This window comes from Epinephelus moara, chromosome 20, assembly GCF_006386435.1.
Source record: "Epinephelus moara isolate mb chromosome 20, YSFRI_EMoa_1.0, whole genome shotgun sequence".
Classification (NCBI taxonomy): Eukaryota; Metazoa; Chordata; class Actinopteri; order Perciformes; family Serranidae; genus Epinephelus; species Epinephelus moara.
Genome location: NC_065525.1, coordinates 11529655 through 11552039, shown reverse-complemented (window position 1 = coordinate 11552039; position 22385 = coordinate 11529655). Strand labels below are relative to the sequence as shown.

The window sequence follows — 22385 nt, the reverse complement described above, 5'->3', positions numbered from 1 at the left end:
TAGTTCTTACAGTAAAAGTAAAGTGCCAACACTAAAACCACATTTGCTTCTCAACTGACTCATTACTGTTTGGGTCAGAGGGACATCAGCCTTGTTTCATCTGAAGACAAATTATTCTCTTGTAGATAATTATCTGCACACTATCTACTGGATTTGTCAGGCTTTTCCCCCCTGAGAGTTAGTCGAGGGTGCAGAATTTGGCAGCAAGAAACCATCTAATTCCACATCATCCACATATTTAAAAATGTGTGGGCGAGGGGGAGGGGGTCTGAGATCTAAGGTTCTCCTTGCCAACAACTGCTTCTTTGTAATTGTGAATATGACAAAACTTCAGACTTGAAAACTGCACAGACATTACTTTGATGCTGAGATGATTAATGTGGGATAAGATCTGAGGTTATGAGGAGCATCTTTTTAATATGATTTCTAAACTGATGTATGGATGTTTATGTTTAACGGATAACGTTGTAGAGAGTAGGGATGGGTGTAAGTACTCAAGTACTCGACTTGGACATCACTCATTCAACATACAGAGTAATCAACCGACTCACATGAACTGTGGTAAACTTCCCTCCATTTTAGGAGATCTCCCTGCTCATGTGTCTTTGTACTTCCACATTTTGGTATGCCCACTACCGCGAACACAATGAGTTAAGAAGCAAATCAAGATGTTTGAGAACAATTCAGATTTGGCCTCCTTGAGATCAGGAGACCAAGAAGCTGACAGTGCTATTCAAATATGATCCAGCACTTTTCACTGCACTGTTTGGCTGTATAAGAATTTGTGAACAGAAAGTGGGCACCATAGTGTTTCCTGTATTTGTCCGGTGCAGCACAGTGGATTCTGGTAGTTGAACGTTTTCTAACTCTTGAGCAAAAGCGGATGCCACAGCCCCCTTTCCTCTACTTTCTTTGGTCCTAGAGCACCAATTTCAAAAGCATTTACATCTCTCTACTGCATGGATGGCACAGTTTGATGAAAAGAACATCTTTCCAGCAGTGAAATGCTTCTTTAACTGCTATTTATGGATGTCTGCACAGATCAATATAGCAAACATCACAGATCTGCATAGGACGTTCAACGCTTTCAGTCAGGCATAATTCGTTCTAACATTACAGGCCAAATGGCAACCAGGCATAAGAGGGATGTTTTGAAGGACTGTGGCAAAATAAATGAAATGAATGTGCAGTGCAAGCTATGCAACATTAAATGTCTACACAGTCCGTGCAGCACAGTGGGTCATACTTAACCCCAACCTGCATTTTCGCTTGGGTGTTCATTTCTGACCCTATTCTTACATTAAAATTTTTGCGAGTACTCTGTAATATTTTAAAGCGAGTACTCAAATATGGACATTACTTAAGATGCCCATCCCTAGTAGAATGTTATATCTGCTGATTATGGTGTCTTTAATTTTTTACGACTCCAGGAAGAAGTGGAATGACACCTGTGACAAATTTTCTCAGCTGGGCGACAGAAGAAAAAAAGACAATCGCAGCAAATAGTATGATGCTGTTTACATCTGTTCAGATATCTATATCTAAATAATGTTTTCATATTCAATTACATTTCTTAAATGTCTCGCTTTTAGGTATTGACCATTACAAGTAGTCCATCCTCCTACCCCACTGAGACAGACTTTTACGTGTCTCTCCAAACATCTCACTAAAACTGATCATTCACTTTCTCTGAACAGTCATATTGGACATGATGTAGCAGCTTTTCCACAGCAGCTACAGTGGCTAAGGCTGTTTAAACGCATACTAACAGTTGGTAGACAGCGCAATATTTATCATATATAATGGAAATGACACTGCAGTGGTCATTATGTGTTCACATGAGATTACACAGCTAGCTCCATTGAGTCCAGCAGATCTATCATGAGGCTTGCATCAATTAAACTGGTAGTTTGAATCAATGCCAGTGATAACCCTCTCACTCATAGCAAGTTCTTACAGACAAAACTTGTTGATCATTTCTGTCTCTTTCTAGCTTAAATCTCTGGTGTCAAATCTGCAGTATAATCTGTTCCCCATGCTGATTGCATCCTGTTCATCAGTGAAGAACAGGCAGACACAGTTATTTACATATATAATCATAACCTGTTATATTTCACGGCCTCTTTCTGCTTGAAGGAAATCCCTCCAGCCCACCCGGAGATGTGTGTCAGACACGGCTCAAATAGGTGTTATGCTGTTAACAGCTCAAAATTACTGTTGCAATTATCTATTCATGCTGAATTGCTCTAAGAGACACCTTAACTTACTCTTTGGTCTGTGTACCAGTCTCAGCACTGTTCAAATCAACAGCTCTTGAAACCTAGTCATTTGTTCCGACAGGATTTGCATGTAAATACATGCTTTTTGTATTCTTACTGTTTCCAAACAGCTTCTTGTTAACACTGGACTTATCTTCAGATCAAGTCAATCTGTCAGAGGCTGCACTGCTTACTGTTGGCTTCTCTCTAGCTCAACACTGTGAAGCACAAACAAACATTGATGTCTGGTCCTGCTGAAAAGCTCAGGGTTGTGTCGCCGGCTTGTTCACTGACTAGAACAGCTGTTCCAGAACTTTGTGGTTCCCCTTCACAAGCCCTCCAGCTGGGAACAGTATGTCTGATCAGCTCATTATTTCAGCCCTCTACCTGCGCTGAATCACGGGCCAAATGGATGACTTCAATGAGCAGGCTTTTCCCAAACATCCACATTTAGAGTGCATAATATATCATGATGTCAGCAGTGTGATGGAACAGTTTAGGGCTGCCTTTGAATTTGCAAAATGGTGTTCTGTTTCAATACGAAATCATGGCAAACAATATTTGGATTTCAAATCTGACACCAATCACAATGTTTTTGGTTAGTATTATTTAAAAAAGCTTTAACATTGTGTAAATTAATATATTTATATGAATAATGGTGACTATGTCTGACATGAAAGGTGTCAGAATTACCACCGACTGTAGAGTTTCCCTCAGCTCTACGGAACGCTATCATATTTTTTAGTGAATAGTTTTTGTTTTACTGCCACAACGGCAGTGTTTTGGTTCAGTTCAGCAGCAAGCAGCTAATCTCAATGAAAAAGCTCTGGAATCTACTGTAGTACACTACCTGCCAAGCTAAAAACAGAAACGTCTCACAGGTGGAGACCAAAACAGAGGTAAAAGGAGCATGAACATTGAATGTAACATTCAGCCAGAAACACAACTGACAAAACAAACAAATGCTTATTTAGACCCATGTGTACCAGATGTACCAGAAGGAAACACTTTGCCAACACTTTTATGGTTAATAACAGACGTCTATGACTAGTAATAACAACCTGTGTAGCCTAATATGTGTGATTAAAAGATTAATATTACTTTAAACTTGACTGTGTCCCCCCAAAATAAAGGGTTCGAATTCCAATGGCTTCCGCCTCTATTACCACAACTATAGCTACTACTGGTAGAACTAATGTTATGTTATGTCCACAACCGAATTAATTCAGGTCAAGGGTTTCTTAGAAAACTCATCTACAAATAATACCTAAAAAAACAAACTTCATCATATCTGACATATCAATTCAAATTGTGATCTACCGTACTACTATAAACTACTATACTGATCCAAAACAAACAAATAATAGCGTATACAAGCAAAGCCAGTGACTGCCTTACCCTCCTTTGTGTATGTCAGCAGATGGAGGCCTCTTGCTGGCGGTCCCATCCTGATGGACCTTCTTATCCAATGACAGTGACAGCGGAGCATCTCGTACAGGCAGCCCCAGCACCAACGTCTCCTTGGTAACGGAGATGGCCTCATCACCTGTTCGACCCATGTGCTTCTTGGCATAGTCAAAGCCCTGGACAGGCTGGCAGGAAAAAGGAAAACACAAACAAGGAGTCAGAAAACCCTTGACTGAAGATCAAAGCTACTGCAGCTTCTAGATCAATCCAATCAGGAACTGAATTCTGGAGATAACAAACTAATAGGCTAAAAAGATGCACTCAGTTGTTACAGCTTTTATCTGTTTCAGAATAACTCAGAAATTGTATGTTTTTGTGTTAAGATCTTTTGTTTTTAGTTTGCCTGTCGGATTGATAAAAAGCAACTGCTTGCATTAAAACAAGCAGCATTTTTTGGGGACATACAGCACATGCAAAGACAGCAAAAGGCAACACAAGATACAGTCGAATTCCACAGTACAGTACAGTTTTGCATCTTTACGTCATAGCACAGGCTGGTAAGTGCTATACTGTAAATCAATGTAATTTATATGCCACAATAAAGAGCAATGAGTGATGAAGCAGCCACAAAATACATTCAGCACCATGATGTATGTTTCCAAAGAGCAAAGCAAAGTACAGTGAACTGTAGCTAATGTAAGAGAGTTTTAAAATGGTATGGAGCCACAAGATAAATTCAACAATCAAAGCACACAATAGTGGACAGATGCACATAGTGTGAATGTTATTTCCCAAGATATTTTGAGAAAATGCTGAATAACAATTTCTCAACAAAAAATGGCAAAAAGCGGCGAAAATGTCAAAAACATTTTTTTTAAAAACAGGAGGGTTGAGGATTTGGAGCCGTCTGTTATTGCTTTAACAAAACAGCGAATTGTTTGTAACCGACTTGAGCAGCTGACTTTGCTACAATCTGATTGGCTGCTGAGATAGGTGGTATACCTCACATTCTAAAACCAGCCACTGGCAATGTGACAAGCTGAATCAATGACCTTTCTGCTTTGTGAAAATACAGTTTCAACATTCATGCTGCAGTTGTGCACAGGCTCCACCTCTTATCACCGCCTGGTCTTTGCAGATTCATCAGCCTTATCAGCCTCATCAGCCCCATCAGTCTCAGTAGAGTCATCAGCCACTACCACCAAAAGTATCTGGACTCCATGAGGAGATTTATCTTGCTGCTGCTCAGGGCAGACACCTCGTAATTAAAAATCCCTGTAGAGTCTTTCAGTCAAATCTTAACATCACATATCATCTGTTAATCTGTACACCTGTAATCTGTGATAAACAATTATATTTACTACATTCACTTATCTCTAATGACTGAAATGCAGTTGTGCTTACAGCATGATGGAATGCCATCTTTAAACATACCTACATATATGTATTCAAGTGAACTGTTATGCATCTACCTGAGGATATACTAAAATATCAGCCAAAAACAAATCAAATACACTTTATATAATAGTAGAACACTGACAGTTCTTCCTGATGAATGATTTGACAATTTATTTTTACACTGATGTGTTTTTACTTTACTTTTTTTTTTTTTTTTTATCACTGGCAGTAAGTGAGCACTGTGTTCAAAGAAAGCTGGGGTCACCATTTTTGGAGTCAGAATTTTTCCAACTATTTGATGAATTTTTGGTAAAAATGTATCACAGCCTAGTTGGGCTTATTAATATTAACCTGCTGCGTGGAGTTAGTTGGCTTCACACCACAGGTTTCCTGTTTCTCACAGATTTTGGCCAGACCATAGAAAAGCGGGGAAGGTCTGTCCCCAAGCGAGTGAATATCTACAGGTTCGGGACTGTGTTCATTTGAATGGGTAAAAAAAAACACATTCCAAACCACCTTTTAGTACAGCAACAAAAAAGCAACAAATGGATTAAGTCTGTTGTGCCTCAGATCTGATCAACAGCAGGTCCTTCAAAGTGTAGCATTTAGATTTTCAGCCCAGCTGAAGTGCTGGACAGCTAAACGGATGACAGAGTTGCTTACAGCTAACATGACATGGTCTCCTGAATATTAAAGAAAAACCTCCAGATAAGCGTTGCTTCCATTTCAGATAAAGGTAATTGGATGAACCTCCCTCCCGGAACCAGTTTTTATCAGTCAGTGAACACCACGGCTAGCATAATGAAAAAGTCAGAAAAGAAATAAATAATAAAGCTTAACAGCACCTTTGAAGTCAGGGGTTTTGGCATAAAGAGACAAAGAGAGAAAGGCAGCAGAAGATGCGTTTTGCTAAAGCCTCCCAGGCTTGGACACATTCTTTGTATTGCTAAATGCCTTTCAATTTACGGAATAGAGAACGAGGGGGGGAAAAGGAGAGAAAACCCTTTTTAGGTTACACAACAAAGCAGACGAAACCCTGATTTTTTTTTGCCTCCCCTTTTCTATTTTGAGCGGCTCTAAAATGGGACGCCTAATGCATTTGATGATGCATGCTAAATTCTGAGTGCATATGAGGTTAGGCAGCGTGGGCATCCGGCTGACAGCGTGGTTAATAATTCATCAGTTATACACACCGCTGTGCCATTAACTAGCTCCAGTGCACGTGGCCGCAGCCGTGGATGAGTTTCGGGAAATTGATACATATAGAACACACACGAACATTAGAGAGAGAGAGAGTGGGGACTGGCCCTCTTACCGTGGCATGAATATATGGATTGAGCGTGAATGTGCGTGCACCTTTTACCCACTGAAGTGATGTATGTTGACAGTTGTGACTCTATCGTGTGAAAGATGTATGTAGAGTGCAAACACTCATTTGCCTATGGCCTCGTGCTGTTCCCAGGTTGAGGAGGAGTTTAGCTGTGTGTGTGTGGGTGTGTGTGCGTGTGCGTGCGTGTGTGTGTGTGTGTATTTATGACGAGCGAACAAAGGGCAGCAGGCGACGGAGGAGGGAGGCGGTGAATAAAATGCTCCAAATATATCCCTCCACCAATATGCATTATGTGTATGGATTATTGAGGAGCAAACATTAGACATAGTGTCAGGGGTGTTGAACTGACAGTGATGACCTGACGGTTACTACACATTGACTATAAAAGATGCGTCATTTAGTAGCTGGTGGGTAATGGCCGTCGTGCATGGAGACAGTATGGATTCTCAGAAATGACAGGGCCCAGGGGTGTAACCTTGAAAAGTGCGCCTGACATTTCACGACTTGTATTTTACTGAGCTGGTTCAAGGTCTCTCTCTTTCTCTGTCTGTTCTGTTCACACTCACATATCCTTCCTTCCTATTTATCCCTGCCTCTTCTTCCTTTTCCCCCATCTCCACCACCACCTCTCCCTCTCCTTCACTGTCTACTGACAGCATGTTGACTTAACAAATCGCCATCTTTCATCTTTTGTGAGCAGCTCAGTTTAATGAAGACTTTGGCTGCGGACACGGCTCGTGGAACGGCGTGAACCTCTGATCAGCCTGTCAGAGATGGATGGCGGTTTTCTCCACGTCCATTTAGAACAGTGACGGAGTAAAAGAGCAGGAGAGAAGAGAGAGAAAGATGGCAACACGGGGCCGAGCCATTTCTTTCACTGAAAGATGTCATGTGAAGTGACTGCGAGCACGACCCTGCTGCACCGCCAAATTATCTGCACTTGTTTTCCTTGCCTGCACTATCACACAGAAGCTTCTCCTCTTGTCTAATTTTAACTCAGAGCAACAGCCAACAGCAGCTTGATGAGGTACAGCAGATGGACGAGATATGCTCTATTCCCCCTGTGGCCATATTGATTTAAATTCAGCTCTAGCAGGGCGAATAGTGGAAGCGTACCACAGAGCTGCATGCAAAATAACGCCCCGAAGAGTGGGCACATTTTAGAAGTAAAATAAGACACACAGCAGGGTAGACTGGGGTGCACATCAGCATGACTCTGCAGCGGTTAGATAAACTCCTCCTGGGGCAGGTATGGGGCATGATGCAGCAAAATGCTAAATACCTCGAGTCCTTTAAATGGCAGCCACTGCATTGTACTTTCATTGAACACCTTACAAATGAAAAATGGATTGCCTTGACTTTTGCTGATTCCACCTCTATTGTACTCCACACAGAAGCCGGCTATCTGAGGCTTTTACGCCTATACAAGAAGGCACAGAGGGAGGAAAAGCCATTTTGAAGAATGTTCCAGCTGCACAGCAGACTTGCAGAGTGATGAAGTCAGTCAGACTCTGCAGAATCTCTCTTTAATGCTTAAACACACATGCAGACCTAATATAAACCACCGTATTGATCAGCTGCTTTATCTGCAAGGTGACTGATTGCCGAGTGGGGTGGGAGCAGTTCACACAAATGCACACAGTAGATCAACTTGATGCAGTCTATTATTTTGCATAGGTCTGGTTAGTATTCACATGATGTGATGCGCTGTTTGTTCACAAGTCCGCCAGCCCCTAATTTCCATATTGAGATCAGTTTCCAGGGGTAAATGTTGAATTGGTATGTTTCTGCAAACCACAGATAAGTTACATTTGCATGTCTCATATGTTTCATATCAACATTTCTAAAGTGACCGAGTGTATGAGCTGACTTTGTCACCTGCAGGAGGGGATAGTGGATGGCGTGTCACCTGGGCGAGATGTCTGCCAAGCTGCAGACCACTGTTTGAGACTGGCAAACAATTGTCAATGGTCAATGGTTGTCATTTAGCGAGTCATTGCTGTGTTTCCAGCAGCTTTATAGGCACCAAGCCTGAGTGTTTTTTGATGACCTATCACTGTTTTTCCTGCCAAGATAGTGACACAAAATGCAGTCACCCACCAAAGTGACTATTTTCAGACAAAACATGATCTGTAAAACATGCTTATTAATAATAAGAGGTGTAAATGCTTAGGCGTATTGAATGGATATCATTATCCAGATAACATACCCAGACACAGGTCACATGTTACCCGGTGCTGATGGGGCCATAGAGCTTAAAGGATAAGTTCACATTTTTTCAAATTTAATTTAAAGGATAATTCAATAGCAGGCTCAAAAGCAATGTTTAACTGCCCTCTTTAGTCAAAAAGGGAAAGTCTATTGCAGCATAGGTCCTAAACCCCGCTCCCTTCATGTTAGTGGATGGGACATGGACCAAACTAAAAAAAAAAAAAAAATCCCAAAGATGGTCTCTGTCATTTTAGATAGTTCTTTGATATATTTTTTTTAAGTTTGGATTTAATTGGTTATTCAATGCTGTAAATAGGGGGTGTGTTGTCATATTTGACAGCTGTGTGCACCAATCGGTGTGCTCACAATCAATGTCACTGCTTATGACTGTGTCAGACAGCTGTATGGGCGGCAACTAGACACTGCAGCTCCCCTTCCCAATCGCTACTGCGCAGTGTGGCTCCAAATGACAAAGGTGGCAGCTGCCATATCAGGATATTTTGGATTCATTTTTGTTCAGTGGGAGAAAGTGGAGACGTGTTGTCAATCCTTACATACAATCAATCAACTACATCAATGAGTGATGCTGGGTGTGGTCCAAAGGGTGCTTTGTTCTGCACCTGCAACCAAATTAATCATTTCCCAGGGATATGGGGTGTAAGAAATTGCGGTCGAAATCCACAGTGCTCATTATGTGCAAAAATGCATTCTGATACGGCCAAATCAAAATTAAAGTGCTAAAGCCAAAGGAAGCATCTTACAACTTTACAGTCTTTACAGTTGCCTTGTTTTACTATGCCTCCCCTGCAGCTCAGCTCAACACTGATGAGCAACACAGAGAGAGGGAACTGTGTACTAAAAAGACAGAAACTTTGGAAAATGAAGAGGACAGTAGGACCAATTACAGCGACCACTAACTCTTTCCAAGCACGTGTAGGCACGTGAGACTTGTATTAAGATAGACTTGAAAGCATTTTAACCTTTGCTTTAATCAGCCAGAAGTACTTAACTCCAGTTTGCCACAATGCCACAAGCTCTTCCCTAACTTAATCCCAGTGTGAAATATTTATCTCATTTGCTCATGCATGCCACTGTTTGGGATTGGAAGACGGTAAACACCACTGTGGATAAGAACAGTGAATGTAGCCTCACGGCACCACTTGTGAAATCACATATTTCGGGACTCTTTAATATTTGATGCGCTCTCTCATAAAACACTACATAAGTGATGTTAAATGTTTCCAAATGATTGTAAAGCAAATAAAACCTTAGAGCTCGGAAACTTAATGTTAATATAATACCACAGTATGAGCTGATACAGTCGAGCAGGGACAACACAGACACATCATGTACATATACTCAGGGTGTTTACACCCTGCTGTGCTGAAACATTAGCTCCATTTTCTCCATTACAAAAATGTCCTGCCAATTCCTTCATCCTTTGCTCACCTCACTTTGCCTCTTGGGAGATGAGGATGGGAAAGGCTGGCCCAAAATAACCTGCAAATCAGCTGACATGCTCCACCACAGCAACAGTAACCACAGGGACGGCCTCTGCATGGTTCTTTGTAATTCAAAGCGTTTTAGCATTTTTTTTAATCCGTTGTCTGTGGCCAGTGCTCTGCTTTGGGTCTAGCCATGATAAAGTACATAATTCAGTGGAGAACCTCGGATGAAAAAGAGTTGGGTTGGGGGTCCGTGCAGGGCTCCTGCTGAGCCACTGTGGGATGAGAGTGGCTTCATCTGAGAGGATAAAACGACTGGCTTGAAAGGGAAAGGAACTGGCAGAGAGGCAGTCTCGGCTGATGACACAAGCTTGAGTCACTTTTTATGGATGCTACAAAATAAAAATAGATTGGTTTGGTTCGCAGGTTTTGAGCTTCCCTTCCACTATTCATGTTTATGAGCCCCGCTTAAAAATGGCTTCTCCCGGCCAGCAGAACTCAGCTCATTTGCTTGTTTTTACGAGCTAGCCTGTCCTTGTTAATTCAGCCGATCGACTCCAACCCAAACAATTTAAATCTTAAGGAATGTGCTTGTGATTTTTACACCCCAGTTTTTTGTTTTTTTACCTTTCCTCACTGCCCCCTCCTCTCTCCCTCTATTGATCTCCCGTAGCCAATGAGGATGGTGGAATAAATCATGTCCACAGCACAGAAGCCACATGCACAGATTTACCCAGCAACAGCGACAGGCAGCACATACAAAGTTGCTCAACACAATCAGTCAGTCAAAACCAGCAAACACTGCAGTAACTCATTCATTCATTACTGCATTAATGTAGTCAGTCAGTAATCCACCCAACCAGAGTCTAGTGAATACCTGGTGGTGGTAACTGCCCTCCCTTCGATATGAGGTCTAAACAGGAAGAGAGTTAGAGGGACAAGGTCAGGGAGGGGCTGATAAAATAACAGAGCAGAACAGAGGAGATTGCAAAATGATAGGATAGGATAGGATAGGACAGGATAGGATAGGATGCCTCCAATTTTCATAGTTTGCCCATCACTCTTCTCTGTGTTACTAACACCATACTCACCAAATTAATTGCTGGGTTCTGCATAGATTGTGAAATAGCTAAAACAACATATGGCTGGGCAAGAAACACGAGCAGTCAGACAATTAGACAGGTTTTAAAAGGTAAATGTGATGTTTTCTTTCTTTTTTTTATTACTGTCAACAAATCCTATGAATAAACCAAAACCAACAAGTTAGTTTGTTTCTCCAAAGTTTTTCAACCTCCCTACATTGTTTTTGCCAGTCAGGCCCAAACCCACTGATTCTTACTGAAGACGTAAGAAGACGTAAAAAAAAAAGTAAATTGTGCATTTGCTGGAGACAGTTTTCATCTGTGGATTAAAACACTTTTCTTTATACCCAAACTGTGGGTATAACCCTGCCACTGGCTATCTATTTCAACCAGCATTCTCCACTCCCTCCACTATCTGCAAGCTACCATTTTGCAAGGACACCATCCCTGCATCCTGGGCTTAGAGCAGCCCAAGACAATTTAGATTGGTTTAGAAAATGCAAACAACCCAGAGCATTTTTTTCCCCTAAAGACCAGACCTTTCTGTGGCGCTGACACAGCGCTCCGGAGATAGGTCTGGCTACGTGAGATTAATAAACATTTGGTGCTCTAGTTGTAGTTATGGCAGCATGATGGTGTTTGTGGGGATTGCCTCAAAATAAAAGTACCTAAATGCACATGTTCATGGTACTGTAATAAGGGAACATATCACCCATTGCAGAAGTGTGGCTCACTAATGTGTTTTCCCCTCAAATTATTCAATGTGTAAATCTGTTGGACAGCTAAAGACTCAGACCAGCTCTGTAAGAATGCCTGAATGTACAAAGAAAACAACCCTGTGAAGTTTATCCACTGATGCATTTTTTAATTAAAACTACATGAGGAACATTGTCAGACCCACAGCCAGTGTGGTCTAGAGATAACGTCATAGCTTGCACAGTCAGTAGTGGTCAGCTGGCAGCAAACACACAAACAGATTAACCCTAACCCCCACGGTCACATGACCATTGTCTTGCAGGTTATGGACGTTCATTGAGAGTCTCCCTACAGTTTACAGACCGACTTCCTAGTTCAACTTAACATATAATACTAGCTGTAATTGCGCCTACACAAAAGCCCCTTTTACACTGCCAGATTTTTGGCGAATGTTGGGCCATTTTGCATGCAAGCTGCGAGCGTTTAGACACACAGAGCCGGATTGGCGAGTTGATCCGAGGTGCCCAATTTTCCACCTCGTAGGGTAGTCATATTGGCGAAACCTTTTTGGTTTCAAAAGGTCTTCTTGGAAAGCTACGATTCCGCTGTTTCACGTGATATGCGTGGCTTCTCGCTATGACGCCCGGTTGCGGAGAAAATCCATAGAGAAGAACAGGTGTGAATTTGGACACACTATGCGTTGCTCAGGCCTGTAGGGTTAAGGTCTGGATTATCTTTAACAACCGGGTCATGATTCCTGGAAAGAGACATTGCTGTTGAGTTTTTCAAATGTATTTTTTAGACTTTGAGCACCACAAGCTCAGTGCTACCTAGTGCCATTATATTTGATTTTGGGGTAAATTGTCCCTTTAACATATTCAAATTTGATCAAATTCAGTAAATCAGAAATCTGGTGAGAACTCCCAGTTTACAGCTACACATACAACACCAGTTACTATGGCATCAACTCATCTTACTACTGCGCTTTTGGTTTTCTTACACAGAACAGCACTGCATTATGGGTATATATTGATTTCAGGCTAAATAGCTATAATTATTTGCTCCATCATGAGCTTCAGAAACATTGTGCAGATATTTGTAGAGAGAGTTCTTTCTACTACTGCTCAGTCAAGGAGGGAATATTTCACTGATGGTCAAAGCTTTTAAGTCGTCTTTGATCTGGAGTGAGAAATATTCTGTGTTTTGGTTTATTCATAACATTAGGGAGATTCCTTTGCTGGGCATCAAAAGTTTGTGTGAACAGCTTGACCTGAATAAGACCTCAGCCAGAGTGAATGTGCAGCCAATGACAGGAATTCTCACTGGAGTGGAAGTCTAATCAGGATATCAGATGTGAAACACACTTCAAGATTACGGAATTCTGAACAAAGCCGAGCCACATCAAGAGCCTCTTCAGAACAAATGAGGCTGGCCGGCTTATTGCTTGTTTACCACTTCACTGGCTGCAGTGACACAAGCAGCTGTTGTTCTGGCGTCGTGCACTGCGCTGTGTCCAGAAGAACAATCCAACCTGATCAAACCAGCTGGTGGCAATCTATTCCACACATGCTCACTGGAAATGATTGATTTTTATTTAACCTCAAATGAGTTGATGTTGAGCGGGCACTATTATTGTGAAAGGGCCAACATTACCCTAAGGTTCACTTCCAGTACACTGAGCCCTGCCCATTTCTTCTCGGCCGATTAGTCTTCAAAGCATGCATGATTAGCAATGACCATGGGCTATTGGGCAGCGGGGAAACAAATGAGTGAGGCCCTCACAGATGGGATTACATTTTTCTGACCTGGAGACACAACTTAACACAATCAGTTTGCTGTGTGATGCGTCACTCATTTCAGGGTCAGGTTACGTAATCTTTGTTTCGCAGAATTGGCTTGTGGACACATTGAGGTGAAGCAGTGACGTTCGAACAATTTAGGGTGAGACTTTACTCCACAAGAGTGAGGCAACAGCTGATTATTTTGAATAGAAGAAGAAAGAAAGAAGAACAGGAAGAACAAAGAGTAGAAAGTAAAAAAGAAGATGGAAAGGAACAGAAGGAGAAAGGGATAAAGTTGGACAATTTATTTTAACCGTCTTACCTTGGAGCGGGTTTTGAAGGTCCTGAAGGCGCCAGTTTTGAAGATGACCCTGTTCCTCTTACACAGAATGAAAGACACCATGCCAATCACCACCATCAACAGGAAGAGAGGCGTCAGAATGGCCATGATCCACAGGTTGCTCTGCGGCGTCTTTACCACAGCTGCAAACATACAAATATTATTCCTCAGTATCAGTAATTTAGACGTTAAATGACCTTCCAGTGATTACAAAGCACACACTTTGCAATGACAACACAAGCGGAAACAAACACACCACCACAGATCACGCTGTTCAGCAACTGTACACAGTTCAAAGAACAGTTCGACATTTGGATGAAACATGTTGATTCGCTTTCTTGCTGAGAGTTAGATGTGAAAACTGACACCACTCTCATGTTTGCATGCTGTGTATGGAGTTACAGTCAGCAGGTAATCTTAGCTTAGCCTTGGTTAGAAGAAAATTCAGCCCTCTTACACGTCCAAAGCTAAAACTAAAACACTTTGTGTGTGGTTTGTTTTATCTGTACAAATGAGGGCGTGATTTCCTCTGGGGATGGCCGCTCTCACTTTTATAGTTTCAGTTAGATTTACAGTACTCATTTCTAAGCTGATTAAAATGTTACAACACTTTTCTGAGTCGCCTTTAATCTTTACTGTGGCCCACAGCAATAGCAATAAGCTTAAAGGAATGCTTCACCCCCTAATGATCATTTGTATATCAATTATTTATCCCGTGTTGAGTTGATTTTTTGGAGTTTGTTTTTGTTTTTAGTTTTTTTGCATGCCTCTGGTGAACAAAGAATCCAAAAATGGAGAAAATTCTTGATGAAATAAAGTAAAAGGGGACGTTAAAACTATATTAAAACATCTATTTACAAACTTTCACTCATGCAGTATAATTCATGTCTAATTTATCCAGTCGTCTGCACAGTGCTTCCCAAGCAGAAAGCCCTTTCCAACCAGGAACTGAATGGAACTCTGTTCTCTCTTCAAAGCCAGACTCCATTCACAAAAACAGTAATTTTACCTCACTGAATAAGTAAGGTTTGAATTATACTCCATGGATTGTGTGAGAGTTTGTAAACAGATGTTTTGATATAGTTTTGATGTTGTTCAACGTGGACCCCTGAGACTTCAATTCATCAAGAATCTGTCTCCATTTTTGGATTCTCCGTTCACCGTGGAGGCATGCATACAGTTTATTGGTTACTGACCCTCTGATAGGTGAAGTAAGACTGCAGAAACTATTCAGGGCTGAAAAAATACTGCGAACTCATTAGCAAGTTTTTAGGGGGGTTTTGTAGGGGAAAAAAACATATTTAATCAATATGTTTTTAAATCAACATTCACCTATAAATATGTAAGAAATTAATCAAATATTAAATATTAGATATGGCAATAAGAGACAGTGCTCTTTTTAGTGAAGATGCACATACGATATCAGTCTATCATGAGGCATGAGGTCTAAAGAAAATTTAAGTAAGGCAATTTACCAGCATTTACATTACTATTCATCATAAATGTGGAGCCTGATATGACATATTATATAATACTGTGTTATTTCTATGATTGATATAAATATATAAAATGGTGGAAATAGCGTTCATCATCCACATACTTTAGTTGTTTTTTTTTTGTCTTTTCTGTGTGCTGGAGGGGCAGACTTGAAAAACTTTGAAGCTAGGCTAACCATCTTCTGGCTGTAGCCTCATATTTAGTGCACAGACATGAGAGTCGTTAATCTTCTGATCGAACTCTCAGCAAGGAAGCAAATAACCTTATTTCCCAAAATCTCATCTATTCAATTCAACTGTATAAACACTGCATACTGAAGACAGAAATGCTATGAAAGACATGAAATCTACATCTTGTTTATGCTTATAAGTACAAAATAAAAAACTTATTTGAACCTAAAGTTTTCCACTTGAACATCTTCCATAAAAATCACCTCTTCAGGGCTCCTCTGTTACAATGCAGAGTGCCAAAGGGATATGCTCTCACTTGAAGGACTAATGCAGTTTATTTCACTGGAGCCTCTTAAGGCAAACTAACTGAATTTTACAAGAACACTGTGTTCAGTTTTCAGCCTGAGTGTTAGGAGGAGCTGTGAAGGCCGCTGACGGTTGTTGGTGTCGCTCCAGTTTGTTAATTATAGAATCTGGGGAAACGTGAGGGAGAAGAGGTGAGAGGGAACACTTTGTCCTCATCAGCATTCAGCAGCAACAATATAAACATCTAATACAATGATATACCCAACTGAAACCTTCTGAAACATCAGGTAAGTGTGGAAAAACAATCCTTAATTTTAAGTCTGTGACTTTGAATTTGTATTGATATTCTGATGCTTATTGGATGCATACTGCAGGGCATTATGGAAATGTATGGAAATCCTTAAAGCTACACAATGTCACGGTAAGCCAGGGCTGTTGCTCTTGATAAATCTAAAAGTGTAGTTAAAATAGGAATATTTTTTTCCTGCAGTGCAGTGTCTCTATAGTGATTGCTAAATGAGGAATGCACTCTTTGAGTTGGCTCTGCATTTATGATAAATATGTTTGTACACATATGTGCACAACTATTTGCATAATAGCTAAATGCAAAAAAAAAAAAAAAAAAGGGAAAAAAAATCTGTATTAATATGCGTGTAATTATGTAAAGGCAAACAGAAAGAGTCCTATTTCATTCAAATTATTTCTATAGCTGGTATAAATCACCATGGGAGAAGTGCGGAATGTAGATTTTATTTTTCATTTTAATAAACTATGCATTGATTTAGAAACATTAGAATCATTAATATATATTTATTTTATTTTACAAAGAGATATGCCGAACAATTTCTCAGCATCACGCATCTGTCGGAAAAACCTATTTAGCTAATGGTAATGTTCTCCCTTTTCTTAGATGTGATGTTATGTCACTGTAGGCCTCAGTTCCTACTAAGCTAGAATAATATGATCGCATTACACGGCGGTGACACGTGATGTGTTAAATAACATGGTGACGGCCACCCATTGCGAGATGCTGTTGAAGCAATTTGTGTCCACCACAACAAAGGATTCATATTGACATTATTGACAGCATTGTTTCCATGGTGCCAGCATGTACTTTTAACACATCACCTGCCACCACTATATGTGTTTAGAGGTCTGGTCATTTCACATATTTCTGTGAGATCCGGTTGAACTAGAAGGAGCTGCATCACTTTGCCCTGATAATTTTGTTTATAACCACATTAACCCTTTGAAACCTGAGCAAATGATTTCTTTTAAAATCATGGGAAGAAGACAATGAGCATGAACGAAGAAATGACTCAAAAAATTAGCAAAAAGAGAAAATTAAAAATAGAAAAAGATGTTTTAAAAAAAGAAAGTTAAAAACAAACAAACAAGAAAATAACCTGGAAAGTGTGCTTAAAAATTATAATAATTCTGTAACATAATTTTAAGATGTAATAATAATAATAACAAAGTTTTTTTATAAATCATTTTCTAAGTCTTTTATTATCATTGTGGTTATTATTAGTATTTTTTTTTTTTCAATTTGTGGGACATTTCTTACTTTTCCCATTTCTTTTCCCATGTTTTGAAAGAAAACGTGCCAATTTGCTCAGGGTTCAAAGGTTTAAATAGCAGCACAAGAAAAGTGATGTTGCTCCAGGTTTCAAAGGGTTAAAGTGTCTCTCATGGAATCTGACATCTGGGGCAATAACACCCTTATTGTAAACAACAAATCTGTGTTGAACTTGGCAGGAGGTGAGCTAGTTAGTGTCCCAAACTAACTGCCACAGTTGGATTGAGTCACATTGTGATGCGTTCTAGTTCTCTTTGGTAAAAAGAAAAAAAAAAAAAAAAGAGTATTGGGCAAGGTAAATTATAACGTTCTCATAATGAGTTCAAATATAATCTTGTAAATATAACCACAAAACCAACAACAAAAAACACATTGGATATTGGTATCGGCACATAATTTCACAGATGGTGCATTCCTTGTCTCTTGTGCCTCTCTTCCTTGATCCTTTACACATATGATACATAATAATGTAACATAACTAAGTATAGTAAGATAACAAGCTTACGTTCAGCCTGTACTTGTACGAAGTATCCCAGTGTCAGAGCCATGGTCTGGGAGTCCAGACTGCTCAGGGTCTTGGCAGCATTGGATCCAGTGATGGGTGCTCCGTTCAACTGGGCGTAGTAGGTCATCTCTGCTGGGTTCTTGGGACCAGGCAGTCGACGCATGCTCACCATCTGGAAGAGGACAAATAAAGCGTCCAATATCTCAATCTGATAAAAGCTCTTCTAGAAAAAAACAACTTTTTTCTATCACCACACACAAATACCACTATATATTCACTGTAGAGTAATTTGTTCAAAAGAATCATAGTTTATTTTGAAGATTGAGAATATCAGCACAACATAACATCTATAGCCAGACTGAATACACAATCCTTTATCTGTCCACACCAACAGATTAAAAATCCCTGCTACATCTACAGTGGCCCAATCAAAATTCCGAATCGGCTTGGCTGCTTTGATCATAACGAACCATTTGCTGCAAGATAACTGCACTTGGGGAAGACACTCGAGGATAACTGAGTCACTTGAAATCTCAATTTCCTTTCATCATACATCAAACACTTTTTTTTTTTTAATTTGACGAACACATCACACAGTTTAATCAAGTCTGGTAATTTGATTTTGTCATAAAATGAAGGGATGTATGGCATTAAATGGCTGCATGATTTTTCCCCTCTCTGCAACCCGTCCCCCCGAACCCCCCCTCGCCGTAAGCCTGTTCCAGTCTCCTCCATTTCTGCAGCCATAAAGCTAGTCATCTGTGACTTCCCATAAAACCTTGAGGTTGTATAAGGCGTAAAGCCCAGCAAAAGTCAATCGCTGTCTTAATTTGCATAATATGGAACACTGGGCACGGAGTTGACACATACAGAACATGACATACACACAAACCTTTGGACGTTTGTGCTTGTGAGAACCTGCAATTCAAGTACTTTCGATCCCAAATCTTTATTCCCCACTTCTAACTCAATCTGCTGCTAACATAGCCTAATTTTAAATGACCATACTCCCCTAGAACAGGACAAACAAATCAAATACAAATCAAATTTCTAATTATTATTAATGAATTTGCCTATTTATTTATTATGTTTGAGGTTTGAGATTGTGTGGCAAAGTAGGGTTGGCTCTGAGAACCCTCTGACGTGACGAGACTCGGAGTGTGCTCCCACACAGCAACCTTTTTAACACAAGAAACTATTTTAAAAATGGCTCTACAGCTACAACCAGCTTATTGTAATAAGCGATTGCTCTGCGGAATATTTTCTCAATGGTCTGATTAATTGTTTGGTCTTTAAAATGTTGGAAAACAATGAAAAATATACATGGCAATTTCTCTCGTTCAAGTCCAACATGATGCCATTAAATTGCTGGTTTTGTTCTATAACAATCCAAAACCCACAGATATTCAGTTTATTCTCACATAAGACAAAGTAAAGTAGTAAATCCTTGAAATTAAGATGCTGGAATAAGTGCTTGTTTGGCAGTTTTGCTTGAAAAGTAATTGATTAAAAAAGGCATCAATCAACTAATCACTTCAGCAATAATTCCCACAATCAATTTTACGGGTGTTTTTTCAATTTATGTTTCTGACAATCTAATTTATGAGCACTCATCTGCAGGCAATGAAGCTTTATTCAACACACCAAGAAGGAGAGTTTCCAAAACTGTCTTTGCTCACAAAACGGTGCTGTCCAGGGTGCTGAATGTGGAGCTGTCCTGGATGTTCACTAATGGCCCAGAGTTTGTTAGTTCAAGCTAATCATTAGCCTCACCTGATCCCAGAATTTGTCTTGGTGATTTGATGCATAACAATACTGCAAATGTCAAGAGACGACATAAGATTTATATTTAAAAAAAAAAAAAAATCCTCCATCCTTCCAGCATTAAGGTCCTTGTGATGGCACTGGGTGTGGGTCAGAATGCCCACCATTTTGTTCAAGACTGAAATATCTTGATACATATGAGATGGATTGCCATACAATTCTATACACACATTTATGAGCTTATTTTAAGTCTCTACATATGGTGGCACAAAAATTCATTCTGTCCTGAATGTGCTTATAACCAACTGTCTGCAAAGCTAATGACACTCCCATGAGTATCAGCTGTATTTTCATGCGTGTAAGCAAGCCAACACGCTAAACTAGGTTGATGCACGTGGTAAATATTACACCTGCTACATCAGCATGTTAACATGTGAGCATGCTGCCATGCTGGCATTAGCATTTAGCACAAATCCCTGCCGTGCATAGTGAACGTACAACCACACAGAGCTGCGAGCATGGCTGTAGACTCTGTTGCTTCTGCAAAGTCAGCTTGTGGTTTGTTCTCTATGAAGCCCCAGATGAATTTCACTAGATCCCATTCAGCTACATTGCACAAGATTAGTTTAACGGACACATGCAGGTGATAAATTGTTCACTTGATTGATTTCTGGATAGACAACATATGGTCAAATTAACCCAAACCTGAGTCCATATCATGAACTTACACCTTGCACAGGTGAAACTCTTGCATCATCTCGTGCAAACTGATTCTTTTATAAGCATAAACAATCCTGCCATCACCACCTGTTATACACTAAATGACACACAAACATCCTTTTCCCACCCACCTGCACGGTGTAGCTCCCCACAGTGGTGGCCCGCCGAGATCGCGCAATCCGAGAGCCCTGCCTGCCAGCCACCAGGAAGAGCTCAGCCAGCCGCTGCTCCATCAGGCTGGCAAAGCTCTGGTAGTTAGCCTCCAGGGAGGAGCTGTCCACATCCTGGATCACTGTGAGGACAGACAAGAGAGGACAGAGGAGGGATTAAGGGGGTATAGAGGTGTTAAGGCAGGCAAAAAGGGGCAAAAGAGGAGATGGGTGAAGGGATGGAGGATGGCAGGGGGAAGACAACGTGAGAAGGAGAGGAGACGAGGCAGGGAAGGAGAGATTGGGTGAGAGGAGGGGATATGTGAGAGGAAGAAGAGTAAGGAGATGGAAGAGGGATATGTGAGAGGAAGAAGAGTAAGGAGATGGAAGAGGAGAGAAAATATCAGAAGGGAATCATTTCAGGATAATGCGGAGAAGAAGGGAGGAGAGAGGGAAAGATAAACAAGAGACGGGAGATGAGTGGGACATAAGAGAGGGTGAGATGATCTCTTCCATTTAAAAGCTGTTCACCCAGACAGTGTCTCCACCTCAAACACACACATATAAAAACACATATACACACAGGTGCTTGCATCAGTCTTGCTCCTGAGTGCGTCTCTTACTACAGGCTATGTGGACCGACTTCTCACACACACACACACACACAAGCACACACACACAAGCACACTTCAGCATCATTCACACCCGGCCATGATGTGATGTGAAGTGATCTCTCCCTCTGCCCCAGTCAGGAAGCTGTGAATTATACATCAATAGGTTTTCCCAGGAACAGAGCAGCTAAAGACACTCTGAACACAGAGAGTGTAAGCGGGCTAGCCAGGGAGCAAGAAGGCGAGAGGAGGGGGTGTTAAGACGGGGAGGGAGGGAGGGAAAATGAGAGAGCCAATACTATTCTGCTGAATTGCACAACAACGAGCGCCAGGGCATTTAACTAACTGCTGTTTTGTCCAATCGATGCGGCTCTTGATTACCGCTGATCACCCAGTAGCACTTTACTTGTGTGTGTGTATGTGTGTGTGTGTGGGTGAGTGCAAAAGCAATTTACCTGTTATCACCCAATAGTTCTTGGTTGCCATCGATGTGTTGAGATTATGGTATTCCAGGGCTGAAAAGAGAAAGCCAGAGAGAGAAAGTTTCAGGTATTTGCTCTTTTAAGAGAACTCAATTTAGGACTTTTGTAACACCTCCTGAATTTTGGGAACCAGACCAGTTTATAGCGCATTTCCTAAAATGCACACATACTGTAGGGGAGAGTCGCCACAACTGTAACATATTTCACTTTTCACTCTTACTCAGAGACTGTTTTACCTACATATGTAATAACTTCAGGCAAATGACTTTAACCCTTTTTGCCTTCAGAGCTGACTTAATTCTTGGTGGCATAGATTCAACAAGGTGCTGGAAACATTCCTCAGAGATTTTGGTCCATATTGACATGATAGCATCACGCAGTTGCTGCAGATTTGTCAGCTGCACATCCATGATGCAAATATCCACCACATCCCAGAGGTGCTCTATTGGATTGAGATCTGGTGACTGTGGAGGCCATTGGAGTTCAGTGAACTCATTGTCATGTTCAAGAAACCAGTTTGAGATGATTTGAGCTTTGTGACATGGTGCGTTATCCTGCTGGAAGTAGCCATCAGAAGATGGGTACACTGTGGTCATAAAGGGATGGACACGGTCAGCAACAATAGTCAGGTAGGCTGTGGTGTTTAAACGATGC

The 22385-nt window shown here is 40.8% G+C and overlaps 1 protein-coding gene across 1 annotated transcript in view; it reads right to left on the bottom strand.

Moving 5' to 3' along the window:
* The window catches only part of kiaa1549la (KIAA1549-like a), a 132361-nt gene that overhangs the window by 33986 nt on the left and 75990 nt on the right, over positions 1-22385 (bottom strand). Inside the window, exons 8-13 of the mRNA XM_050074267.1 lie at positions 21705-21764; positions 20621-20781; positions 18006-18177; positions 13931-14091; positions 10927-10962; positions 3657-3850 (exon numbers count right to left, since the gene is read on the bottom strand). Of these exons, the coding sequence (XP_049930224.1) occupies positions 3657-3850; positions 10927-10962; positions 13931-14091; positions 18006-18177; positions 20621-20781; positions 21705-21764 (784 nt within the window). The remainder of the gene's footprint in view (positions 1-3656; positions 3851-10926; positions 10963-13930; positions 14092-18005; positions 18178-20620; positions 20782-21704; positions 21765-22385) is intronic.